This window comes from Pezoporus flaviventris, unplaced genomic scaffold (assembly GCF_033815535.1).
Source record: "Pezoporus flaviventris isolate CSIRO_AGI_PZ_B2104156 unplaced genomic scaffold, CSIRO_AGI_Pfla_v1 ptg000013l, whole genome shotgun sequence".
Lineage (NCBI taxonomy): Eukaryota > Metazoa > Chordata > Aves > Psittaciformes > Psittacidae > Pezoporus > Pezoporus flaviventris.
This window is the reverse complement of record NW_026892561.1, coordinates 42,445,010-42,472,144: the sequence shown is the minus strand read 5'-3', so window position 1 is coordinate 42,472,144 and position 27,135 is coordinate 42,445,010. Positions and strand designations below refer to the sequence as shown.

Below are 27,135 nucleotides of genomic sequence, written 5' to 3'. Positions count from 1 at the left end.
GCAAGGCTTATTGCCACTAATACCACACACACTTGTCACTACAAGACAGTAGAGGCACATTAATTAAAAAAAAAAATAAGAAGAAAAAAGAAAACACACCATGCACCATTACAGTGAGCACCAAGAGTCTGACCCACATACACACTTGTTCACCTTTGACTTTAATGGGCTTTGGACCAGCCTGGGTAAAAATAATTTATCTTTAAAATGACTGTAAGCATGGCCCCAACTCTTACCATCAACGTTTTTTATAAATGAACACACTGAAGCTCTGAATTTGTAGTTCTCGGTGTTTTAACACAATCAGTTTTACTATTGTTATTATTTACTGTCATGGCCTCTCCCTTATCACATGGCTCAAGATTTGGTTTACAACTGTGTTTAACTCCCATTTTATCCCACATAACTGCAGAGTTAGCTGCTGTACAAGACAGAACACAAAGAAAAAATAACATGAGACAGGAGGGAAAAAATACAAATAAAACTAAATGGAAGAGTTAAAGAATTGACAATAGGTTTGGAAAAGTCAAGAAAAATAACTAAAAAATAACTGGAAAAAATAACTCTAAAAATTTTATATAAACTTTACATAATGTTTATTAAAATGAGTCAGATCCCAAACTTAACTCAGTAGTAGTTACATGCTTTCCAAGTTAATAGAGATGATTTATTTTATTGTTACTTTCTAGTCATAGTATTTCACTTAGACTACATTCAGCTGCCTTGACTTACCCTCAAGAGTTCAGGAAATTGTTTTATTTTATAGATCAGCACATATCCTGAAGAATCCACGTGCACTATTACCAATGATTAAAGAAATCCTGACAAATTTTGCCATTATCAAGCCAAGACTTAAAAATAAAACCAGTCACCACAAGCCAATGTGTCTGTTTAGAAACATATTGTAAACACCTGGGGAAGTATTTTATTCTGTTTGTACGTTTCCAATATGATGTAAACACCATGTCATCTTATGTGAAGCATATTTCAGCTTTCACCAGCATAACAAAATCCCCATCTTATGAGTAGCCTTTTCAAATCCAGCAGGTTCCCAAAGGATGGGATGCCTTGCCTACACCAGCAACAGCATGGATCTCAGTGGAAGGCAGACCAATCCTAACTAGTACTTCACCACTACCACACAGAATTCCCTTATGGAAACAAAAGCAATGGATAAGCAAGCTATTGCATTTTGGAGACTCCAAATATAACATTCTTACACAAAGAGTACTGTGTCTGAAGGAATATGATCCACTTGTGTTGGTGTAACATGAAGGAGCTCTAAATTAGGTCAGCATTGTGCTTGGTGGTGTGCAAACGCAGACATGGGCAACGTGGTTTGTCTGAAAGACCCAAGCATCCAAAAGTGATGTCTGCAACAGAAGCCAAGTCACATTCATTTTGGTGAGGCTCTGGCTCCCCAGTTTCTGTCACTTTTAAAGATGGAATATAAATTACCCAAACGGTAACAATATTGAACCCCAGTGCCTGGCCAAAATTTACATACAAAAACAGATCTGAAGAGAAAGAAATTAGAGTAAAAGGAAAAAAAGGGAAATAAGTATTGAAGGCTCCAGTTTTTCAAGCATCTAGAACTGGACTGACCAAAAAAAGAAATCACTCCACAGAAGAATATTAAAAAAGGTATTTTGCCCCAGCATAGAATAGATGAGCTAAACTAATAGGTTTCTCCTCTCTCTACCTTCTAACATTTAGATTCTGCTTTTTATTACAATTTTTATTTGAAGTAGTTTGCAAGTGATCATGCCAAAAATCTTATTTTGTTCAGCTCAACAGGGTATTCTTTAAAAGATACATTTATCCACTTGGGAACACACTAGTGTAATTAGCCTTGACATTTCAACAAGTCTGATCATAAACACAGACTGCTCTATGTGCTTTTAAGGCAAAAAGATCTCTGATCCAACAGGGCAAAATATTTGAGATGTGAAATTTGCAGAAAACCAGTGGATATTTTGTTATACACAGTCCTGACCATTGCAAGCATCAGTGCCAAAAGCACACAAAGTCAAAAGACTGATGTATTGTTAATGGCACTTCTAATTTTAGACAGAAGGGTGTGGTTTTTTTTTGTTATTTTTTCCTCTTTAGCCTTACGATATTTTTCATGGTAACTCTCTAACCCACCCACCATATTGTCTACCTTCCTTCTCCCAATGTTCATATGTTCAAAATGAAGACTAATCATCATGCAAGCAGGAGTCCTTAGTGGGTGTGTCACCAGGGAATGAATTTGGGGTGGTCAGAAGCAGTGGGTATGCCCTACAAAGAGGGGAGGCTGAAGAAGGGAAACTGATAACAAAGCAGGGCTGCACCAGCCATGAGAGAGCTGACTCTGCTACCTTTGTGAAACACAGCAGGATGACTTCTAAAGACACCTGCAGCATCTGATCCTCCAGTCCCTGCTGATGCTGGACCTACATTTGTTTCAGCAGCCTTCAGAGCAGTCTCTGCCAGCATTTTCCCCCTCTCAGCAGGCCAACACCTGACACCAGCCCATGTGCCTGCCTAACCCAAAGGGAAAACACAGAACAGCAGGGGGAAAAGAAAGGAAAGAAAGTTTTTCCTTCCCTTTTCTAATTTTGCAGTAGGGTAAATTTCCACCCTGTCTCATCCTGGTGTTAGATGAGCTCCAGAGAGAGCACTGCCAGGGACAAGTCACAGGAAAAAGAGGGAGTAGAAACAGAATTGCTTTTCAACAAACACTAGTTGTTAAATCAGCTTCATTGCAACATCTGCGCACCTCCAGCCTCACAGGGATAAGGTCTCCAGCATACACACAGAGGCATGCCATTGGTAGGTCTGCTTCCTCACAACATCCCAAAGCAGTGCTGCTAGCCTGCTGAGAATGACCTGCCATGACCACCGGCGCAGGTTCTCTGCTTGGGGTCTGTCGGGAGCTGTTGTTTATGGTGATGGGAAGTCATGCTGGTTGGGATACAAGGAGTTATCAATGTGACAGAAACCAGAGTTCTTTAAAAACAAAAGGAGGGGAAGAGCAAACCACCAAAAAAACCCCACAAAACCACATACACACAAGAAAAGTCCACCACAGAAAAAAAAAAAATACAGCAAACCACAAAATTTAAAAGGACCCCAAAACCAGTAGGGAACAAGGACTTCCAACCACCTCCAAGTGTGATCCAACACATTCAACTGTCATAGGTTTCTTGGAAAAGACTCTGACTCAGGCCCACACAAATACTTCTAAAACACTGCAGCTGAACAGTTCTGCAAAATATTGAATAATAAGCAAATTGAACTGTGTGTTTATAAATTAAAGCACCACTAATTTGAGCCCTTAGGCAGCACAGACCAGAAAAAGTGAATCAAAATCACATCCCTTCTTTTCCTTTGTATTTAAACATGTCTTCTTAGGCCTGCATATGCTTGTAGTTGACTAATTTACCCATAAGAATTTCTCCTTTACCCCTGGGGAAAAAAAATATCTACAATTACAGGGATATCTACTACAAGAATGCACACAGCATTTTCTTTCTTTATCCTATATTTGATGCAAGAGGGACAGCCTCAAGAAAAGGCACTAGAAATTCTCCATAAACCACATCAGGAATAACTATAAAGATCTGATGAAAGGTCTTTAATGTTCCTGAATCCATCCTACGTTCCTTTACCCCATCTTGCCATTGCACTGAGCAGTTCAGCATACAGGCTCAGAAGAACTGAGGACAAACTAAGACTTTTTTTTGGCACAGGTCCTCCCTCCCCTATGATTTCGCAGTGAATACTTTTCTCAGTTTGCTACTGAGAAGAGACAAAGTTGAGAGCTGGACTTCAGAGCTTTCTAACCTTACTCATAGCTTAAAGGTCTTAATTTCTTCCCTTAGCTTTCCCCCCCACTATCTTATTTTCCCAACCATCTCTTCCCCTCCCTGCACTATGGTGAAACAGAGGAAACAATATGCAAACACTTAAAAGAATATTTTTATCATTTTTCTTCTGGCTACTCAAGGCTTCTGAGCTCTTGGGACTTCTTTTATTTGCTGAGGTTGTAATAAGCTTTTTACAAAAGCTTACAAGCTGATTACAAGTCTGACATGGGAACATTCAGCCCCATCCTCATAGCCTGGAGAGATCTGCCTGAATTTTCAGACATGCTGTTTTGCTGAACCATATTTTTCTTTTTGGAAGTTTTCAAGCAAACCAATTTAAACCTGGGATTTGGCCTAGAATCACCTTTTCAGGACAGGACAGAAACACATTCAAAATTCTTCCTGACTTCCCTTGCTTTTTCACCATTATTCATGGACTGAAACAGTCCAAACAAATTTCTCCTGTTGTTAAATAGGAAGCCATGTGTCAGCTGCTTCCAGTGCAGGACCTCCTGTCCCACACAGTCTCATATACCTGGGAGCACATCTTCAATGTGGTCCGACACACAAGCCTTACACATCAAATTTCTGATAATTTGGGATGCCTGCCTTCAACACACAGCCCAGGAAGATTTGTCTGACTGGCCAGCCCCCATCAGCCAAGGCAGGCTCCTGGCCTTCTGCCTGCTACAGGACAAACCTGAACCTTATTTAAAAACCCTTCACTGAAAGACTGAAGTAAACACCTCCCACTGTCAATCTGAAACAGGCTCCAAGCTGCTGCCAAAGTTCACCCAGTTCATCCAGGTCTAAAAATACGCCTGATGGGGGAATCAAGAGGTAGCCAGAAAAGATGCTACCCACTTAATTCCTAATGCACTATTTGTTACACAAACCGCAACCGCACTGCCCTGAAGCTCAGAAAGAGCCTTTGATTTTTATCTACACGGGAAAATAACACTTTTAGAATTCTCCTTCAGATTCAGTCAGTAAAAAGACTACAGACCTTAAGGGCCTGCACTGCAGCTTGATGGTTTTAACGAGGTTTTAAACTGGACCAGTAAAGCACTGCATGATTGTGATTTTTACTCTCAGCATGTGAATCTTTAACCTCACATTCTCAGGGTATTACTGGAGGGAGTGTGTGTTATTTATTTATTTAATGGTCATCCTTTGGGACTCTAATGTTTCTGAATTGTATCTGATGAATGCACAAGACCAAAGAACTTTCCCCTTCCTGCTGCTTCTAACATGCAGAGAAGAGCCTGTGGCCAGTGGAAGAGGCAGCAGAAGAGGTTGTCCTGGCTCCACACCACATCTAGGCTCAAACACAGGGGAGAAAGATTCAACAGTCCCTAACTGGAAAGACTCTTCAGAAGGAATTGCAGGGAGCGTTTTAACTTCTTATTACACCCAGTTCTAAACTATTTGCAATGATTCTAGCTACATATCTCGTGACTCTTGCAATATAAGGTTTGTTGCAACACTTTCTTGTCCCCACAATTAAGTACACAAATAAGATTCACAGTGTTAAGTCTGTTGTTTGTAGCTTTCAAAAAATTTCCCTTAGGGGCTGAAATGTTCTAAACTTGATCTCATCCCAGAAGCAACTTCTTTTCTCCACTCCAACAAACCCGCTTAGAAACATGTATTTGGTTACCCTTCAACAGTGGGAAAGTGAGAAAATAGATGGTTAGGCAGTTTAAGACTCTTCCTTTCACGGGTGTTCAGAGAGTGCCTCAGGGAATAGAAGGAAAGGGGAAGCATGGGGGTGGCAGGGTAGAAAAAACAAAACATGAGATGCAAGCACTACAAGAAGGGACTGAGGGAATAGCAAGTTGGTCCAGTTGTAATCAATTAAATAACTTCCTAGACAATGTGAAACAACTCTACAAAATTGGACCTTGCCGCTCCAGAGAGAAAAATAAGTTTTCTGGGCTCAGCTGGACTTAGGCTGCAAAAAAGCCAGCTCTTTTAGATAATGCTTGATAGGGAAGCAGTCAAAGAGATCTTTGTGTATATATCCATATAAAATTTGGTATCTCTGATCTCTGTCATATTGCTACCAAAAAAGAAGTGTGACTAAGAAAGCTTGAATGCTGCATCAGTAGGACTTTCCAGCCCTCTCAGCCTCAAGTCTCTTGGGTTTATTTTCTTTTCACAGGTTGTCTTTTATTTCATGCCCATCATAAGGTGGCTATTTTAAGGAGCTATAGAGAGGTGCTGAATGCTGATAAGGCAAATCCTGTATCCCTTAATCCACTGCTAAATCACTCTGGCAGTCTTCAAGGGTACCAGACAGATGGAGTGCACTAGGAAACTGCCCATAGGCTGGTTACTTCAACCCCAGCTCATCTTTAATCCAAAAAGGTTTTGTTCTGGTATTTTAATCATTGATTGACTGGGAACTTTATTCCATGCTGGGTTAGGTAAAATATCCATGTCAGAGTTACTGGGGAATTTGTGAGGCTGTAGATCATAGGAGTGGTGTGAGACAGGATGCGTCTCAAGGGAACCAAGGAAGCCATAAGGAATGTAAAAAGTCACAGGGTTAAAGCCACATTAAGACAGCTGTTATGTTAATGAGAGTTCTGCTTTTATTCTTGCTGTGTGTCATTGATTATAAAAACCACGGACAAGATCTTTTTCATTTTATCGTATTTTTGCTCTGAAGCTAACATAGCCCAAAATATCATATCCTAGATCCCAATCATCTTGCTAACAGAACTTGTGCAGGAAGTCATCTTTATTATGTTAGTGTGTGGATGATTCCTAGGGTTTGATTTGGTCTTACCTGACACAAATCTATAGATGAAGCTGTTTTGCAAGCATTTCACTTAGTAAACATGATAAGAAAAGAGTCATGCACCACTGAGTTTGCCTTTCAGGCAAATTCATGTACACATCTGATTTTGTCACAGTCATAACAAAAACTTACAAAAAATGTGTTGTGAAGTCTTCTGCAAAAAAAAAAAACCAACCAAAATGTTCAGCAGGTAAAACTGAAAAAGTCTGAACCTTTCAAGACAGATACTCAATAATACAGCCACGCTGATGTAGGTGTGCTTGTCTCAAAACGTCAGAGACATGTTTTTTATTGCTGATTTCAGTCTGCAGAGTCTGAATGACTCAGGCTGAGAGTCAAATATCAAAACATAAAAACAGAGTTTTACCAAAGCAACCAAATTCACCTGTACCCTTGGTTAGATCACAAGTTACTATTCATTTTTCTTTCTTCGTTAGATCTCAAGCTACAGTATTTTGCCTCTTACCCAGTGACGCATTTGCTTATGAATGCTTGCAACTCAGACAGATTTAAATGGGCATGCTTTTCCAAATGACTCTTAGAGATCAAGTAGTGGAAAAGAAGCAGGTGACTCCACCTGAAGTATTAAACATTTCACAGGACATGCTGCTTGGCCATGAAGCAGAATAAGTCAAAGCCTGAACCTGAACTCTAAGGCACAGTTTACCCCAGAATTATTTGGCTGCTATTTGTCTGGTTTTGTACATGTGAAAATCCAGGTTCATGCTTCTTAAATCAACTCCATGGTTTATTCCTCCAGTGCATTAGCTTGTTTTAGACAATCTGGTTCTACACAAAGTTGTGAAGACCTAACAGTAATTTGAGGGTTTATGTTCTTTCAAATTAAACTGACAGTGAGATTAAAAGAGATATTACAAGGTTTAAATAAAGTCAACTTCAAAAGCTAACTTAAAAGTAAACTGTAGATACAGCACTAGTAACCTTGCTCACTTGCATGGCTCTACAGACACATTGTCTTTTTTAAAATGTTTTCCTCTCTTCTATTAATGCCTGAAAGACCCAAACAACAACAGATGAAATCAGTTAAGTAAGTATAAGCTGGCACAACAGCTGACCTGATTACATGCAGAATGCTGTCAAATGCATAAAACAAACAAACTGGGATAACAGACCTTCTTCTCAAAAGGCTCAGTATTGTATTCATGGTAGGTATGGAACAATTACTGGGGAAAGCACAAATGGTTTTTTTCAAAGCAGTTGTCTTAAACAGTTGAAAAACCAATGTCCATGTACAGCAAAAACCCCTGATGTTGTAAACAATGTAGCTTCGAATTTTCATTCTACCCCAGAATAGGATCACTTCAGAATATAAAAGGAATGACATGCTAAGTGAAAAAGAAATTCCCTTTTTTAGGCAGCTTTTGAATACATACCTGGACACGAGCCTCTGTGAGTTTGGCTCTTTGAGCAAGTTCTTCCCTAGTATAAATATCAGGGTAGTGTGTCCTCTCAAAAGCTCTTTCCAGCTCTTCCAGTTGCTCTGCAGTGAAGGTTGTCCTGCTGCGACGCTGCTTTCTTTTCAAAGGTAAATCTGGTTCAGAATCAATGTCAGAGCCTTCATCAGACTGGGGTGCTGATGCTCAAAAAAGAAAAAAAAATGAGACAAAAATTGTCTTTAGTTGAGTGGAAAACAAAAAGCAGAATATTGGGTCAATCGATGATATGGAAAAGCGGCTTTGTCCCCATGACTCAGAACTGAGGGGGCAACCTTAATAAAAGGAAACAAATCAGAATTAAATGTGCTCAAACAAATAAAGAATTGTCAAAAGTTCAACTATGACTTTAGCACCTTTACCTGGGCCAATATTAAAGGACCTCTAGAAATCTGTTTGAGTAAATTAATTACTCAGTTTCTTTGTTTTAACTCCTCCAGCAGTTTGCAAGTGTTTGAAAAATCTGAGCACAGCTTAGTACCAAGCAATATGCCCTTGTTCCATTCCCTGAACTAACAAACAGGTACAAATACTTGTCACACACACCAGTGTGCTTGTTGTAACTTGAACATTCAGACTTTATAGACTCAGGTCCATGAGACCTTCCCTAGAGATCCATAACTAGAGCCTTATTGCTGAAATGGTTATGAAAGTAATTGCAAAGGTATGGGGAGCACTACTGGAGAAATACATTGTTATACACAATCAAATATTTACTTCATGTCACATGTTTTATTTGTCCTACAACACTCTGAGCAGTATTGTAGATGTTTGTTACTATATCTCAGCACATTTAAACACCCCCTTGTTTGGAAGTTATTCACATATCTTAGGACTGCCTAACATAACCTTAGGACAGGTCAGACAAATGTTAGTATTAAATGTAAGAGAAAATTTGAGATGCACATTGCACAGAGAACTCCTGTAAGAATAGCTTAAAGCAATAGTTTGATTTGACTCTTCTGGTTACTAAAGCAAGGAGATTCCAGTGTATGTGATGACCAGAGCTGAAATACAGGGACTGCATGCTTCCTTCACCTAAGGTTTCAGCACAGAGCACAGCTACACACAGATATGCTGATGCTCAGCATCCAATCAACAGCCCAGGATGTGATTGCAAAACAGGCAAGGCTATGCTGGATCAAGTGCCCCTCACACCACGTCCCAAATCGGTACTTAAGTAAAGTCAGTAAAAAACAGACCACATACAGCATTGTCCATGACCCAGGAAGGGACTACCAACTCTTGAGATCACCAGATTAAAAAGAAATCGGAAACCAAACTCTTTCTGGGTTTCATGGGCACAGAGAGAGTGGAATCACACACACACACAGACAGCTCCTGGCATTATCACTTGTTTCCCCTGAACTCCCTGGCAATCAAGTGAATTCTAGCTACAGCTCAATCATGTCTGAACCCATAGCTATAGCTGCAAAGGCAGCAAAGCCCCTTCCAGCACCCAGTCACATTCTCTTTCTCCAAAAACCATAATGAACTAAAAGAGCAGATTTCCAAAGCCAGGTTTTACTCGCACCAGCTGCTGTCCCAGGCAACAAGCATTCCTTCTTGTCTGAGTCTTCAAGGGAAACCACCTAAAGAGGGCAGACACTCCCCAGTGATGCTGAAACTGCTTGTTCAGCAAGCACTGCCTCTACTACTTCAATAATGCCAAACAAATTATTGATATAGACATTGATTTAAAATAATCTTCTTAACAAGATTTATTTGGCAGTAACTGAGAACACAAAGCCAAGAAGACATCACTGTTTCTCAAGATCCAGCTAAAACCCCTCACCATGTTCATTTCTAGCTATCTTACATTTCCAATTCCACTCAAGCTGTTTGAACTAATAAATACATCTAATCTGTTTACTTAGTGTTACAGCATGAGAAAGACAAAATGCTGTTTCAGAGAACACAGATGAAGAGTTTAAATTTGTCTACCAAAACAAATAAATAAATAAAAGAACAATTACTGCTAGACCAGAGACTTCTAGGTGAAAGCTGTCTTCACTGACCAGACATCATCAATATCTTGAACCCAACATATACAGAACATCAGGAGAACCTCCCATAAAGTTCACCACTGATGTTAAGAGTGAAAACATCTGAATGCCAGAGTCTTCTACTTGCATTTAATTTTTGCCCCAAGTAAAACTCTGGTTCTTGAGAACACTGTCCTCAAGAACAAAAAAGAACCAACACAAACATCCTATCCCAAACAGTTCAAGTTCATTCCTTACTAAACAAATAACCTAGGGTATCCCAAAATGAACAGAATGCATTGTCCCAATTAATGACAAATCCCAAATCTCAGTTGGGGTCCCAAGTGACACCTGCTTTCCTCAGCAACTGCCAAGTTACAGTCCTCCAGGATGGCTTCGTACTGCTGGTTCTAGAATAAAACCAGGATACTTAAAATCTAGTTTCCTTATGTTAGTCTCAGATACAAATCATGGACTTTAAGCAGAGTAGCTGTGCTGACAAGTTAGTCTAGTGGAGGAGAGCACACCAGCCATGCTAACAGGGTCATAGTGGCTAGCACCACACTTTGACCATACCTGATTTGTGGTAAGATCTGCAACAGAGCTCAGGAAGAGAGAAATTCTGTGACAAAAGTTGCCTTTGATTTTGTAGAATGAGGGTTGTTTGTTTTTTAAATCAAATAGTCAAATCCCCAGATCTCAAGAGCTCTTACAGTACTCTCTTTCAGGCTCAACATGTACATATGGAACTTCTTCAAAGATCTACAGTTATGCCCATTAAAAGCCAACTTAAATTGTCTGATTCAGCGTGGATATTTATCATTAAGTTTCTGAAGTGAATTCCCTCACCAGCTGGTGGAAAGTATGAAGAGACCTATAATGATCTTTCTAAAAATGGTTTATAAATTCTCAGCAAAATCTTGTAATGTTTCACCGCACCTTGCATCAATGCAGCAACAAGAATGCAGAACTGAAATGCTGACTTGATTTCAGTTTTCATTTTAGCTTTACATTTCATTAAGCTGTACATGAAAGGCACAAAGGTAAACCAGTCAACAAAAGCTGCAGTATCTGAGAGTCCAGTACGACACACCTAATCAAGTGCAAACAGAGAGAAAGTAACAAAATTAAAGTAGGGAGAAAACGTATATCAAATGAAATGGCTTTCATATCTGCCTGATTTCACTGGTGTTAGCCTTTATCAGGCCTGGCTGCCATGTGGAACTTCACTAAAAACACTCAGTTCCTTTGAGTTCCATTGTCTTGTCTTATCTGTGATATTAAAATCAGACAAATGTAATCTTAAATTATAGCTATGCGTCTGCACTACAAACCACATTTTTTATTTCTTACAAAGTCATCTTAAATATGATTAGATTCAAGGAAGTTTTTATTCTTATTTTTTCCCTACTAAAATACCGTTATTAGACATTTATATAGGTAAGAAGCCAATCAGAGCACTGGCTAAGCACATTAATTTGACATACCTCGGCCTTTAAAAAAGCAGCATTTGTTTTATATATGTTCAATAGCCACAGCACATTGCCCTTTGATAAGCAGTATCTCATTAACAGATCCGCTGACTTTTATGAAGCAAAAAGATACTATTCAGCACAAGTAAAGGTGGCCAGATTTTAGATAGCTTATTTCTATCTCCATCACCTCCGCAGATACACACACAATATGTATATCACTAATCTTTACAGTTGTCCTAATGATCTTAATGCTCCATCCTTTCAAGCTATAAATAGGAGAAAGGAATTGACTCACCAGTGCCCTGGGAGATCTGCGGCCAGGTCCCCCAGTATCCCCCCTCACTGCACAGCTCAAAGTGAGAGAGGCAGCCAAAAGCACAACCAGCAGCTGAGCCATGAAGTTTAATTAAAGAAGGAATTACAGAAGTAAAGAGCAATTATTTGTCTCTTAACCCTGTGTGACCTGAGGACACATTGCATGCCTGTTACCATCACGACACGCAAAAAAATCTCTGCCCAGTGTCACAGGCATTCGGTCACCTGAAGCTCTGCAATGATCCCTTTTCTAAACAGCATAAACAGACACGACAGGGCAAAAGCCGAACAACAAAATAATGCACAAGGGGTCATTCTGCGGGTTGTTCTTCCTCTCAGCAAGACATTTCATTTGAATAGTTAAATATCAAAAACATGACAACCATTTAAAACCCATACATTACCGCTGCAGCACAGTGCACCTGACAAATGCAGGCAGAGGTTCTTTTTGCCACTGCGAAGGCACAAGTTCTTTGGCAATCCTTCAGTCACTGTGAAATGTTTAAGTAAAATATCATGCAGCCTCTTCTTATAAGTGTAATAGCCTGGGGTCTGCCCTAAAGAAATTGTTTGGCCACAGATCTCACTAAAAAAAAGACTGAAAAAGCCAGCATACAAAGGCAGAGAGGGTTCTGATGGTGGTTTATTTGCTGGCTATCCTTCCCAGATCTTCTCATTTCTCTATTTACACATGGTTAATTCCTCAGGCTCTCCCTCTCGTGCCACATCTCTATTCCTTATGGCTGTAGCCAGGGCATCCCCAGCTCTGGGGAAGTGCCGGGAGGCAGCGGGTACCGCGGGGCTGCTGCCGGATCCCTTTCATGCCATGGAGAGGCGAATGACCTGCCTCGTGTTTACTCGGGTGCAGGCAAGGAGGAGTGCAGCAGGGCCTCCACCCCCCACACAAACCCACAGCAAATGACAAATGACACTTTCTCTTTGTGATCTTTGGGATTTTTGTTGACTTATTTGGAGGCTTTTGTTGGGTCCTAAGAAATGGCCTGTGGCTGAGGCCTATTCGGCCGATTTCCACGCTCCATCTGTGGTATCCATCAGCAAGGCCTTTGCCCGCATTCAGGGCTCTGACACCTGCCTGGCAGGATGCGGGAGGCACAAAGGAGGCTGCCGCGGACTTGAGGGGGGCGGCGGGGAGGGCAGCCAGGGTGAAGGGGATGCACAGCAGGGGTTAATCCCAGCCACCCCCTCCCCAAGCCTCCGCACCTGGAGACGTCCCTCCAGGACTGCCTCTCCCGGCCAGAGGTAAAGGGGCTCAAACGCAACCCTCCATCATGTTGTGGATGAATTAGAGAGGAAAGGGAGGGAGAGGGAAAACTGCCCCAGGATGTGGGCCGTCAGAGTCACCCCAGGCGCTCGCTAAATAAACCTCCGGCACTGGGAGCAGCAGTAGGTGGCCAGCAGTGCATTCCTCCCTGGATCCTTGTTTGTGTTGGGACAGGCTTTCAGCAGCTGGCGATTTAACAGTCAACAGACTAGAAACACATCACGCATCCTTTCTTTCCTCAAAATAAAGTCTACAGGAAAAGAAAACAGCATCTTTTATTTCCTACTGACAGCCTCCCTCCTTTTTCCCCCTCTGAGCAGTCCCGTTTAGGAGCAGGCTCATATTTGCATGCAAAATGTAATGAAGACTCTGAAGCCAACCAACTACCTCCCTCTCAACCCATCGTCCCTTGCTTTTGCTCTATTTGCCTGGGGAAACATGACTCCAGGCTCGCCTCTTCTCCTCCTCCTCCCAAAACCTTACTGTCACAGCAAGGAGCCATTAAAAAGAAAATGGGCCCTGCCAGGTCTGCACTAATCAAAACCGGACAAATAAACTCTGACATTCAACAACTCCCAGAGTGCCCACCGCCCTGGGTGGAGACTACAGATTAGTTATGAATATGGCAGGCAGCGGGGGACGTGCTCAGGGGGTCTGGAGTCACCCCTCAGCCACCTGTGAGCTCTTTGAGGGCCCACAACCAAACGCTGTGTTTATCCAAGATAAAACAGGCTCCAAAGATTAGAAGAGCACCCCTAAATTTTAGGGTGCAGTGCTCCAACCAAAGCAATCCGGACTCAGAGCTGCAATTTTATACAATTCACTGTTCACTTTCCATGCTTCACTGTCAACAAGAGAAGAGGATAGAGAGGACATTCAGGCACCCCCACTTTTACCCTATTAGGTCACAGCCCAAAATTTGTTAGCAGTTGGACTCCTCTTCTTTGACATGTAAAGCAAATTTCAAGAAACAGAGAACAAAAAATGAGAAGCCACAAAAGATTTCTCAGTGGAGTTAAGATAAAACATGCTAATGTAGCTGCACACTCCTATTTCCCTTGTAAAAGGGAAAATTTAGGGTCAGCAAATATATAAAGAAATTCCCAGTTTTCCTAGAAAGCAACAGAATACCTATGTTAAATACTCAGAAGTAGTAAAATTGCTTTTAACCCTTTCTACTGTCATTTTGACTATGATGTATCAAAAAACTAAGAAACAAAACCAAAAGGCAAGCCTCTGTTCCAGACATGAATATTGCTCATCCAACAAGGATTAAGTCACACTTCAATTACCCCTTTGAAAACCGCTACTATTTGCAAAGGGCATACTTACAAAAACATTGTAAATGGCTTTTTTTAAAACTCCACAGGCACTATACAAAAGTCTGAAGTGAGAGAATGAGAGAAGTGAGGAGAAAATATGTTGCTGTTTAGGTAAACTGATTAATAAGAGTAATTAATCAGTTACTGGAACTGGAAAAGAAAAACTGCATCTCCTAAGCTGGAATGTCAGCACAGAAAGGGAACAACCACCACAACAGTGATAAAAGTGATCTTGAGAGAAGCGGATGGTATTTTTATTTTGTTTGGGCTGATTCACATAGAGAAATGTGCTTTGTACAGCAAAGTGAAAAGGAAAACAGTAGCTGCAGTAAAAGGAATGGCCAACAGTGACTTTTATTTACAATTACCAAGAGACAGGCTATTATTGACCATATGTGCCACAATCACCCTCCTTATCATGGGCTGACCATCATGTCCATTGGGAGCTGTTAATGAACTGGGTAATTGAGCTGCTGACATGTGTTACCAAAACAAAACAATAGGAAGAAGAGACAAATGAACATTTTATTTGCCAATCAGAGTAGGTTCCGCTTTTCAGAGAACTGTGCCTAAGTAAGTGACTGAATACATAAAACAGTGCATTGAAGGCAAGCAGATGCATGCACAATAATGGTTAACTGACAGCCTATGGCCCATCTGTGCTTAACATTTTGTTAAAGAAATTACTTGACTTGCTAAAGAGACAAATCGTACAGCTGCCCCAAGTGCTGCATTATAAGAGATAAATCATTAGCTAAACTGTTTCATGCTTAAAATGACAATGCATATTAACAGTTATGCAGGGACATTTTGTCAGCACAGCTTGATGCAGTTATAACTTACAAAAAATGTGACAGCTCATAGCTATTCAACGATTTCAACATAGAAGAGAATGACAGCACTGTGAAAATAATTTCACCGCACAGACAATAGACAATTCACAGGCTCTTCTTTTTAAAAATGTATTTAATTTTTTTTTTAATGATGAAATAATATGGAAAGAAAAAAAAATGGCCAGTGTCTAACTGTTCTGCACCATTAATCTGCTAGCATGTACTTCATTCAAAGCCACAGAGCATCAAAAAGGAACACATTCCATTTTAAATATCAAAGCCTGCATCACCAGCCCTAAGAATAAATGGCTAATTCTCAACTCTGCATGAAAGGATAAAGAATTTCTAGAGTGAAAGGAAGGGAAGAGGAAACTGCAAATACAACTACAAAAATCTCTTCTTATTCCCCCACCTCCTTTTCCAAGAAGAGATTTGTTTTGTTGATACAAGCAACATTAAAGTACTTAACAGCTTTGCATGCGAGCTTGATTCCACTCCCAAGTTTCACTGCTGTAAATTTGCACTGGGAATTATCAGCACTATTATTCTTTCACATTGAAAACTAAACATAAAGGAACTGCAGTTACCGCTCAGATCCTATTGTATAGGTAGTACACACAAATGCGTGCATGTATAGCCGAGGAACCTGCCCACGGGAGAACAGAACAGACCTGGGGACTCTGTCACACCAGACCAGGGTGATCCAGACCCTCAGCCAGATTTACCTGAGCACCTGCTCTACCTGGGATGAAACACACACAAACAAATAAACTACACAGACACACCCAAAAATAGAGTGATTTGGTAAAACTCATGTGGGTAAAAAGCCTATGGGAGCTTTCCTCATTGTTTCAGAAGTTGATGCCCACATAAGGCTTAGCTGAGGTGTAATGACTAAATAAAATTTAAATTGCTAGTTTTTCCCATGAAAACAAGACTGCCTTGCTGACTTCATAGAGTCTCCATTCACTGGCCTCCAAGGATTACTCTGTTGTTAAAAAAGCAAAGCTGGATCCAGGCAAGCTTTGGCCCTTGCTGAATCTCTCCATCATTAGCAGTAGATCCAAGGAAGGAGTTCAACAAGAGGGAGCCATCACTCTGATAACCCCAGGCACAACAAAGAACTCCAGCATGAACCTGTACAATCTCACTGTCATTGGACTCCAAGTCACCCCAGACCTTCTCTCTGAATACAGCCTACTGACTCAGAAAGGGGGGCATTCTGAAAAGCACAAAGAAGAGTCACTAGCACGTCCCTTTGATTTTCACTGGGAGCTCATGAGTGCCGAGTCTGGGGGCTTTTCCAGCCCTTCCAACAGGGAGCATCTGTAGTAATGCTGCAAACATGAGTACTGTATTTAAGCACTGCACCATCTTCTCACATAAAAAAAAACAAACCCCAAACACACACAAACTAGGAGATTTCAAAGCAAAACTTACAGAGTACAAAAAAAAACCGAAAACACACCACAAAAAAAAGACCACCAAAACCAACTTTACCTCCTAAATTTAGAAAAAGGTGAAGGAAACTAAATGCTCAAATCCAAATGAGTTTTTGAGGTTGATGTTTTTAGGCTATATTTTAATATAAAAGTCAGGGAGACTTAAGAGAAAAGCTAATCTCTCTTGTACAAATCCCAGAGCATACTAAGAAAGGACTGGCATCATTTTTTCAAGACGGTATCAGCTGATGGAAGAGCTGATTGGTAACCAATTAAGATTGAAAACATTGAGTATCCTGGGAGATGGAATTTGTCAGCTGAGAAATTAAATAAAGCAAATGAAGGAGTCTCTGGATAAATACTGAGACTGTGTTTGTGAGTTAAAGCACTGCAAATAATTGAGCTGTCAGCAATCTTTCCTGGGGGAGGCAGTATAGATTCTTCAGAATTAAAAATAATCAATAAATTACATTTGTCTCAATCCTTTGCAATAACAGCATGCAAACAAAGCTCCTAGAAAGTAATACAAGGTGATCAGACTTACTGGGCACACCAAGAAAAAGCCTACACGCATTTTCCATAACCAGCTCTGTATTGCTTCACTGGGTTTTGACCAACTCATAGCACTGCTAAAACATGTTTGAAGACACAAGAAGCTCTACAGATGCCTAAGGCAGAAAATAATGAGAACATTTTAATACACTTCCTATCTCTCTCAGCTAGTTCTAGCACCTGAATTAATACCATCCTTGATTCAAAACAAAAACTGTCAGAACAAGCTGTTGTAGATAGCTTCATCTCAATGTCAACATTATAGTCCTCAAAGTCTATGGGAAATCAAGGCTATCATCTCTTCTTACACCCACAGCTGCAGCTAGACCACCCCTCAAGCCACTTTTACCCATATAGAGCTAAACTGAGTTAAATGATCATCTCGGTCACTCTCAGGACATAGAATGACCAAAATAATTCCAGACTTCTTTTTTTTTCTTTTTTTTTTATTTTAATGGAATATTGTATTTTGTCATTGAATACTCCATTTCCCCTAGAAATCACTTAACTTTGCAGAAGATTTCTGGAATTTTTGTGGAAGAAAACTGAAAGTGCTGACTTTTTTCCCCTCCAGATTTCAGTCAATAAAAACCAAAAATTACATTTTTCATCAGATATTTTTCCTGTGATTTATTTTCTAGGGTATTACCTACTCCTGCCAAATGGTTCTTTCCCAGCCAAATCTGTTAGTAACTCAAGGTCACTCCCATCACAACTACATAAGAATTGGGGTGCTGACCTTAAGATCCATCATCTTCTGTCATCAGACCTGATCCTATTGGGTACTGAGCCCTTCAGGCCCACTGGTCAAAGACAGCTTTTGCCTTTACGGTTGTTCCAGTATTTGGGATGAAAGGACCCTACAATGGGACAGGCAGTAGGGTGCTCAGCACCTCCTTGTGTTACTTCCTATGGGGTTTTTCATTCCCAGATCCTGCCTTTGGTACCAGCACAGGGCATGCAGGACTCTTTTGTGCATGAGACTTCCCAAAGCAAACAGTGTTGCTTCTTTCATAATAATGCCAGTGATGCCATTGCAGTAATTAAGTAGAGTCCATCTGAGAGCTGGTCACCTGCAGATTCTCCTTGTCACTTGCCCAGTGGGGTCTGTATATCAATGAACTCCTAGCATCATCTTTTAATTATCCTTCCCAGTGGCTGTCACCTGAGAACTTGCAGTGCAGTATCTACACGTACAAACTGCTCTGGTTAGGTGAAACACAAGCAAACAACCCTCACAGAAGCTGTTAGAGCCCATAGATGCCACCTGACCATACCATATTGCAGATACTAAATGAACATGAGAAATTAAAACAAGACATTTTTCACTTTTTGAGCAGGCATTGAAACAACTGAAATGTAGGTGATTGAAAGAGTTTCATGCACACACAGAGTGAGATAAAGAGATTAACATTGCGATTGCTAATAATGAAACAAGGTATACAGTTTGCTATCTATTTAAAGGAAACATGGAGAGCTTAATTTCCAAGGAAAACCCACAATTCTTCAGTCCAGTAAGAAAACCAGAACAAAGCCCAACGAAGCCCATCAGCCAAGCTCAGAGCAGTCAGCAGAAGAGACTGACGTGCCATGCTGGGCTGCAGCCAGAGCTGCAGCACCTTCACAACACAGAAAACGCATCCAGCTGGGAGTCACTCTTGATCCATTCTGTACACCACACACGTGAAATTCCCATACATTTGCTCTCATTTGCCACTTGTTGGCAGATGCCAATTAATGCCCTTCAAAACATACAAAAATGATGGTTGCTGGTGAGTGCTTAGAGGCAGAGATATCAAAAATAATTTGACTAAACATACGCACACCTACATCATCTGCTTTGAAACCCCTACAGATACTAATAACAAATTTAACTGTCTCTCCAAATTATTAGCAGCCCTAAAAACTGAAAAAATAGCTCTGCACCAATTTTGAGAGATAAACATGGCTTTTCTTAACGGTTCTGCCACACACATAAGGCAGAAGCAGAGATTCCTGTTGGTATATCCTGTAGGCTTTTCTTGGACACTAGCATTACAAAACACATTTTGACTCATTTCTTTTTCCTCTTTCTCACAATATTATTTATTTTGAAAGAATATTTGTTCATGAATCAAAATGAAATAAAGTTCTAACTGATATCAAGCCCCTTTAGAAACCGACTTTAACAGAGCTTTAAAATAATGAGAAATGAAACACATGTTGGTGAGCACGCAATCCACAGAGTGCATGGAGCACAGCTTACATAATGCTTACATCGTTACAACAATATAAAATGTCAACTAAACTATTCTCTTTGCTGTGTTAATTATAGCAGACTTCACCATGGTACTTTGCATTTTGTAGCTGTTTAAAAATAACTATGATTTTATGCACTTCCCTGAAGAAAAAATTTGCTGCAAATTATTTACTAAAAAACTGCAAATTAAAAAAAAAAAAAAAAAACAAAAAACAAAACAAATTAGTTCTATGCACACACAGTACTATGAAGAGATTAACACTGAGATTTGTTAATAATGAAGCAACGTATACAGCTTGCTACCTGTACAAAAGAAACAAGGGAAACCATGGCTTCATTAGAGCCAGGCAAATTAAACAAGAAATAAGGTTGCTTGATTGGGGGGGGGGGGGGGGGGGGGAAAGTACCTTCACTCTATTTTAATACATAATTCCTATAGGTATCTAAAGGACTGTCTACACCAGTGTTGCACAACCTTTATTTAACCCCCGGACAGTGGCAGTCCCCAGGAGGACAGTCTGTGAAATGTCTGTTGGCTATAACCATTCCTGCACCACACAGGCTGCAGGGTCAGTCAGCCCCAGCTACTGCGCAGCTTTTGGCACAGGGTTGTCATGAAGGTCTTCAAGGCTTAGGGTTCTCTCTGCTCCTCTTTTGGAGAGTGGTGTTTTGTTTGGTCACTGTTTTGTTGGGTTTTTTTTGTTTGGGGTATTTTGGAGGAGGTTGGTTTGTTTTTTTAAGTAATTAAAATCACAGAGTTTTAGTTACCATTATGTATATTGTCCGTTTCCCAGCTTTGTTTTAACACAGTGCAACGTAGTGGAATATAAGATCAGGGGATTTTCCTCAAGAGTGTTAGGTAATCTTATAAATAGGCAAAAATATTTAAAAGCCTGAGCAAAGGGATAAAAATTTAAACTGGAACTTAGATATCTGTTCAGTTTCTAACAGCCTCATGGATTTGAGGCTGCTTTGGGCCATTTAGCTAATCTATGCTGTATTTGTTAACATCTATGAAGCACTATAGATCCAATACCTCTGCTACGCCCCAAGTATATGGGACACCTTCTGCATCCCACCTGCAATTACAGCCTCCGGGGTCTGACACTCAGGACATGCGACCCAAGGTGCCAGATCTCTGGTTCTCACTGTCTTCTCCACCTGATTACTTTCCATGATTTTCCATTCTCACACTACCTCACCCTGCTTTGCTGTTTCCAAATCGAGCTTACTGCGCTTCAGGCTTGCACACTCTGTTAAGACTGACAGCAATAATCATCTGGTATGAAAACAATGAGAGAATAGGAAACAACTTTAATTTTATAAAGGCACAGGTGTGCTTTGATATTCCAAGCACACAGATCAAGGCAGTACTATGATATATGAACATTCCATGTAACATGAGTGCTTGGAGTTTCAATGACTTGAAAGTGACATGACTGTCTAAAAAGAGTATTTAAGTCATGTATAAGGTACAAAGCCACCCATACTGTCACTCATTTGCTCCTTGCTCTTCCAAGTGGAAGAGACACTGAAGAATCTTGTTCTTCATCCAAAGTATTAAATGCAGATCTCATATTTTAGGTGGTCTCTGAATCTAGCCCCTAGACTCAGATGCAGCCCTCAATCACTCACAGGTATCAGGAAGTTACACACACACCACACATGAGGTAGATGGTCTTTAATTTAGCTCCTTTTACCCAGATGGGAACCCAATGAAACAGCCTGTGCTTTTTTGGAGCATGAAGAGTTCATTGTCAGATGATCTCCCACACACTGAAAATCAATGAATTTACCCTCCAGAAATAGGGCCAAGTCCCCAAGATAAGTGGTCCCAAACAGATTTACAATGTTTAAAACAAACAAAAATAATAACATGTAAACATAAGAATCCAGGAAAGTTGATAAAATGCCTAATTTCTTAGCTACAATCTTTCATCTCTGTTAAAGCAGATACCTGGAATTGTTAGGCTGAAGGGTTAATTGATAGAATCTTGTTAAAGATTCTCTTTGTTTCCCAGAGTCCTCAGCATTACAGAGGTAAAAATAGGGGGATCTGAGAAAAACTGTATGTTAACTATAAAACTATAAAAATTGTCTCCTGCTTCATCTCTCCTTCCAGTGCCATTGCACCACTGAATGAAGTCCCTGTTCCACTTGTACATAACTAGAGCACCAAGTGAAGACTTATACATGTGATGCTAGGTTCCCAGTACCACAACAAGTGAAAGTTTTAATAGCTGTACCACTAAAACATGTAATGAGAGCACTTTCTTCAGTGGAAATAAAATTAGTTCTCCTTGTTCTCCTGAAAACACTAAAACCTTCCTGATACTTGTACCACATTCAAAGGCAAGAAGGTTTCTTAAAAGCAGACTTTTCACAGCTCCAGTGCTTAACATTTGCCTGCCATCATATGAAACCATAACAGGTCCTCAAACAGATGCTTGGGTTTGGCTGCATGTGAGCCATATCTCATGTTTAAGTCTGGTCTGAAATAGAAATAACCCTCATGATGAATACTGGAAGAAGTACAACCACTAACACACAGCCTGCCTCCCCCTGCCTATGCAGACAAGCAGTACATATTTTGGTGGGCTTTTCTAGAAGCTTAGAAAAGACAAATGGAATTTCAGCAGAAGTTATGCACTTTGTTTATTTGACAGCAAGTTTTTTAAATGTTAGTTTTTTCCTCAATTCACACCCTGTGGATAGTGAGATGCAATTCTCTGGCTTCTCAAATGCTGCTGAGAGCCACACCAAAGTATTAAATACAGATTAGGAAGTCAAAACTTGTCCTGCAACCCAGCCAGCCAGAGCCCAAGGATAGGGCCTGACAGATACCCCAGATGCATATGGGAAAGCCTGCCAGAATGAACTCTGCACAATAGCAGAAACACAGAAAAGAATAAAAGCCACATTCTCCCAGCCAGCTTCCTGTGTCTGCAAAGGAAAACACAGATCAAGAGAAACAAGCTCTTTACAGTTTTTCTAAGTGGTTTCCTTTTTATTGTTGGAGAAGCAGGGTAAAGATATCCAGGATCCCAAGTTTAACGCTGCCCAAGGGGATCACAAACCACAAGAACAAGAAAGCTACCCTGCGGGGCTATATTTGTGGACTTTTTGCCTTCACCTACAGTTGGCCAAATAATCAGTTTTTCTTTATCCTTGGTAGGATGCAATGTTGTGGCTTTGGTCTCACAGTAGGAGCCTGGAACATTCATTGTCACTATGGATATCAAATTATACAGGAATTCTAGAGAGGTTTCATTGCTGTAATAGCTCACCAACATCTCTGCTGCAGTTTGGGTATCAGTGGGATGAGAACACTGTTCATCATAGAGCTTAAGGGCCTTCATCTCTGCTTTAAAGTCTAAACGTGTCTATGCACTGTCATATGCTACATCATTAGGTCCTTTTCACAGGGACAGCTGAAGATGTGTGTGGGTACGGGTCCCAGCACAGTGGCAGTCTGTGAACAGGGATCCTGTTTACCATAGCAATACAACAAGTGGCAATACAACAAGTGGCTGAGCAACAGATGGCCTAGAAACATTTTTGATGTTTTCAGTGACAATTACCATATTCAGACACTCCAGTTAGACTTTCCAAATCATGGTCTAAGGGCAGTTACCAAATAATACTTTACAAACAAACTTCAACCCAGGTCAACAGTCTGGTCACCATTCACTTAATTCTAAGATATATCATCGTATATAAATGGATTAACCAACATGTGCAGGGGATAACTTCATAATGGTCAGAGTGTGATCTTCAAAGAGCCTGCATCTGTCATTAAATAATAGTCACGCTGTTCTATTAAGGTATCAGAATTTATATTACTAAAATCCTTGCACTGTTTTTGAAAGTCTCCTTCAAATATCAGAATTGTTTTCCAAAATTGAAACAATCCAGAGGTTCTTTTGTTGTTTTATTTTTTTAATTTGACTGCTCAGAAAAAAGAGTTTGCAGAAAGGGGTCAATCAAAACAATCTCATTCAGGCTTCTATGCTTTGTCTTGCTTTTTCAATCCCACATCACTCAGAATATTTCCCATATTATCCTATATAACGCACAAAGCCAATAGAAATTCCATTGAGATTTTCTGATCAGGATCTAACCCAAGAAAAATAATTAAAGTCAGGGCCTGTGTGAGGAAAAGTCTAGACCATCTTCTGATCAACTAATAGTGAGTGGGACATTGTTGTCTGTCTTGGAACAGTCACACATTTAACTAGAATGACAAAAGCAAGCACCGCTTCATCCAGGAACATTACTGCATTGCAGACTTGAATTTTCATTACAACCTGGTACCATCAAGGTTCAGTAGAAGGTTTGTGATCTTTCTAAGCAAGCCTGGACTTTGTTTTGAATAAAAAATGGGCCTATTTATGGTTTTGCATCAAAGTCATGTGAAATGTGAGGTTTTGCATGGCTTCAATTAGAGACAAGCCTGAGGCATCAGAAGTTCAGATCCTGATCTGGATCCAGACCCACCCAAAGCTGAGGGACATTTACACACTTGGTTCTTGTCCATCTCTGATTCCAGCATGAAAACCAGGTGGGACCCACTTTCAGCAAAACCCCACTCCTTCCCAAATTTTTGCAGCTTTTCCAACTTGACATGTCAGCAGCAGCAGAAGGGCTGCTATGGCTTCTGATGGGATCTGAAACCCGTAAGACACTGTTTGAGTCTCTGCAAACCAAAACCATGGCATCTTCCCAGCTTAAATTAAGCTTTAAGCCATAAGGAAAAAAGAAAACCCAAATTAACAGCCATATTGACAGTTTTATAGACCCCTGAGGGCTCTGCCTACATCCAAAGACGACAGTGGGGCTTTTTTAAATTAAAGTGAATTAGCAATCAAGTTCCTAAGAAGGATTCATTTAATAAATTAAAGGGCAGAATTCAAAACAATTTCAAAAGTAATCCTTTGGCCATAAACCATTCTCTGTACAGTGGAAAAATGGAACATTGTCATTCTGATGCTTGTCTTAATTGACATTTAGTAATTTTCCTCTTTTAAAGTAATTGTTTATTACGCTAGTGGGCATCATCTTGCAGTAAACTGGTGTTGCCATCAGCTTCATTAAGAGCAAGATAAGCTCCTCATTACTTTCTGATAAGGCCAAGTCTTATTTGGTTACTTTTTTGCAACAGGAATTAGGGAGAAAGAATTAGAAGTAAATTTGATCCTGCTGAATGATTGAAGGAACCAAGATTCCCACTCAGTCTTTGAGTCCACCAACACACTGAACAAACTTTTGGCTTTCTGTTTTGCACCCCACGTACAGCATGGTTTCAGGATTCTGTTCCCATGACGTGGGGCGAGCACTCAGCTCACATTAATTAGCAGAGCTCTGTCAGAACCAGACTCTAGCACAAAGTATTTTACAGGGCTTAAACCCACAGTTTAGCAGTACAGATATTCTCACAAACAAAGTTAAAATCAATCCAGCAAACTCTTTTGAGTGTTTATATCAAACTCAATGCAGCCACCATTAAAAGTGACGACTCACAGACTCCTAAAATACCATCCCCTTTAATATGATTTCCTATGGTAACACACAATTCATTGGAAGGCCTTTGCACCTATTTAGGAACAGACAGACTTTCAAATTAACTTCAGTGGAGCCATGACAGATTATACCAGCAAAGGTTCAGCTGCTCTGCTGTTTGGGTATGTTTCTAATTGATGTCATTTCATGCTTTCAGACTATAGCTGTAACTTGGTGAGGAAGGGAGTATTTGCCCTTCTCCTCGTTTCACATTTCTCCTTCCAAGCTCTCTCCCCCAGCTCCTCTATTCTGTGTTAGCGGAAAAAACAAAATCTTGTTAAAGTATTTCAGGAAAAATGGAAAGAGAGAGGGAGTCATCTGTCTCTAGAGGGAGAAGCATGTGGTCATGGCACTTGCTCAGGATGCTTTACAGATGGGACCAACCATGCACTGGACAGTATCTGAGACCAGTAGCTCCTTCTCCATTTTCACTCTTCGAAATGTCCAGTGACTGCTTAAAAAAAAAATAGATCAAAACCCAAACAAACAAAAACACATCTGTCTTGCACACACCCAAATAAGCCCAAGCATTTGAACTTGGCTTTCCCACATCCCAAACAAGCATCCTAATGCCCGATAGGTGATAGTTACGCAGATGAAATGGAGGAACTCTGAAAGGACCCACAGAGGTCTGGTTACAGCTTTTCCCCCAGCACCAGGGAAACATGTCCCTTCCTTATGGCAGGGAGCTGCCCTGCTCATAGCAGATGGGGCAGGCACTTTCTCCCCCTACTTCCAATCAGGAATTCCAGCCAGAGTCAGGAAACTTCTCCTAGCTCCCAAGCAAAGCCTGTTTTGTCCAACTGCCAAGGCCTGACAGGAAATGTATTTAGTCTAAAAAACATTGAAGCTTGTTTGTTACAGCTCAAGCTTCTTTTCTCATATATTTTACCAACTTAAAAATCAGAAAGATTTACCAAAACATTTAATTAAAAGGCTGGAACTATTCTGGTATAAGTGCACTGAAGAGCAGCAAACTCATTACTGTTTTCAGGAGCACACCAAGGTTTTCCATTATGCCAATTGATGTCTCTGGAGTTTAGGACTTCCCAGTGCACAACGTTATGTGCTAAATGCACAGTTGAGGGCTGCACAAGTCACACAAGTTAAAAAAAAAAATCTAACAGATAATCTCTTTTCTGCCACTTCTTACCACATTGGTTCTCTGAAACACCCATTATCATTGTACATTATATTTTAATCACCATTCAATGCAAACATGATCTGCTTTAGTGAACAGTCATATTTGTTATTCCTACATCTATGCTCTTCTCTTCCCCTCCAAAGCATAAGCAAAGTTGCCTCGTTCAAACCAATCTCTTTAGAAAGTCAGGCGAAGTGCCTCCTAAACACATCAGAATAACAGTATTTAAAAGAACCGTACTCCACTTCTTTTTTTCTTGCTTGTTTCAATGGGGAGCATCTTAGCGTGGAACTAAAATAAGTCAACACCACGAAGCACAAAAGATCGCAGGGATTTTCTGCAGCATGGGCTTGTCAAAGCAAGCAGGCAGCCTTTGTGTGCTCCAGCACAGCGGGAGCATTCCTCCAGGTCTGAGTGGCGGAGCGCCCTCAGCCGCGGCTGCCCTGGGCGCCGGGGTTCCCACACCCAAGGCGGTGGGAAGAGGAGAAAGCGGAGCTGCAGAAGCAGCGTTGTAAATGGGATGAACTGGTCAACACGCTTCTTAGGAAATGCATGGCTTCCAGGAATAGTCACGTGGAAAGATTTACAATACCTCCACATCAAAGGGTTTGACGTTGGCTATACTGGTTCTTTTCAAAAGAAAGCCATGTTCATCCCCTACAGCATCTACCGATTCAAAAAGAGTGGAAAGACATTGCTGAGAATCCTGTATGTCCACACAAATGTATGTTTTAGCTTTCAATTTAAAAAGGAAACAAAAATAATTTAAACACAATCTCCGTTTTCCTTTGCTCCAATTACAGATGCCACAATTTAAGTCTCAGTCTCGTAAAGTGTTCTGATAAACTTTCAGGTTTCACAGTTAAAACTTCA

The 27,135-nt window shown here is 40.5% G+C and overlaps 2 protein-coding genes across 8 annotated transcripts in view; both read right to left on the bottom strand.

Moving 5' to 3' along the window:
- PAX3 (paired box 3) overlaps window positions 1-27,135 on the bottom strand; it is an 80,176-nt gene that overhangs the window by 18,156 nt on the left and 34,885 nt on the right. For 3 of the 5 annotated variants that reach the window (XM_061453049.1, XM_061453050.1, XM_061453053.1), the window contains one exon: window positions 8,055-8,260. In XM_061453049.1, coding sequence (XP_061309033.1) covers window positions 8,055-8,260 — 206 coding nt within the window. The remainder of the gene's footprint in view (window positions 1-8,054; window positions 8,261-27,135) is intronic. The other 2 variants (XM_061453051.1, XM_061453052.1) reach the window with 1 other exon arrangement.
- Window positions 1-27,135, bottom strand: part of EPHA4 (EPH receptor A4) — a 360,887-nt gene that overhangs the window by 302,469 nt on the left and 31,283 nt on the right. The gene's annotated exons all lie outside the window — the stretch shown is intronic.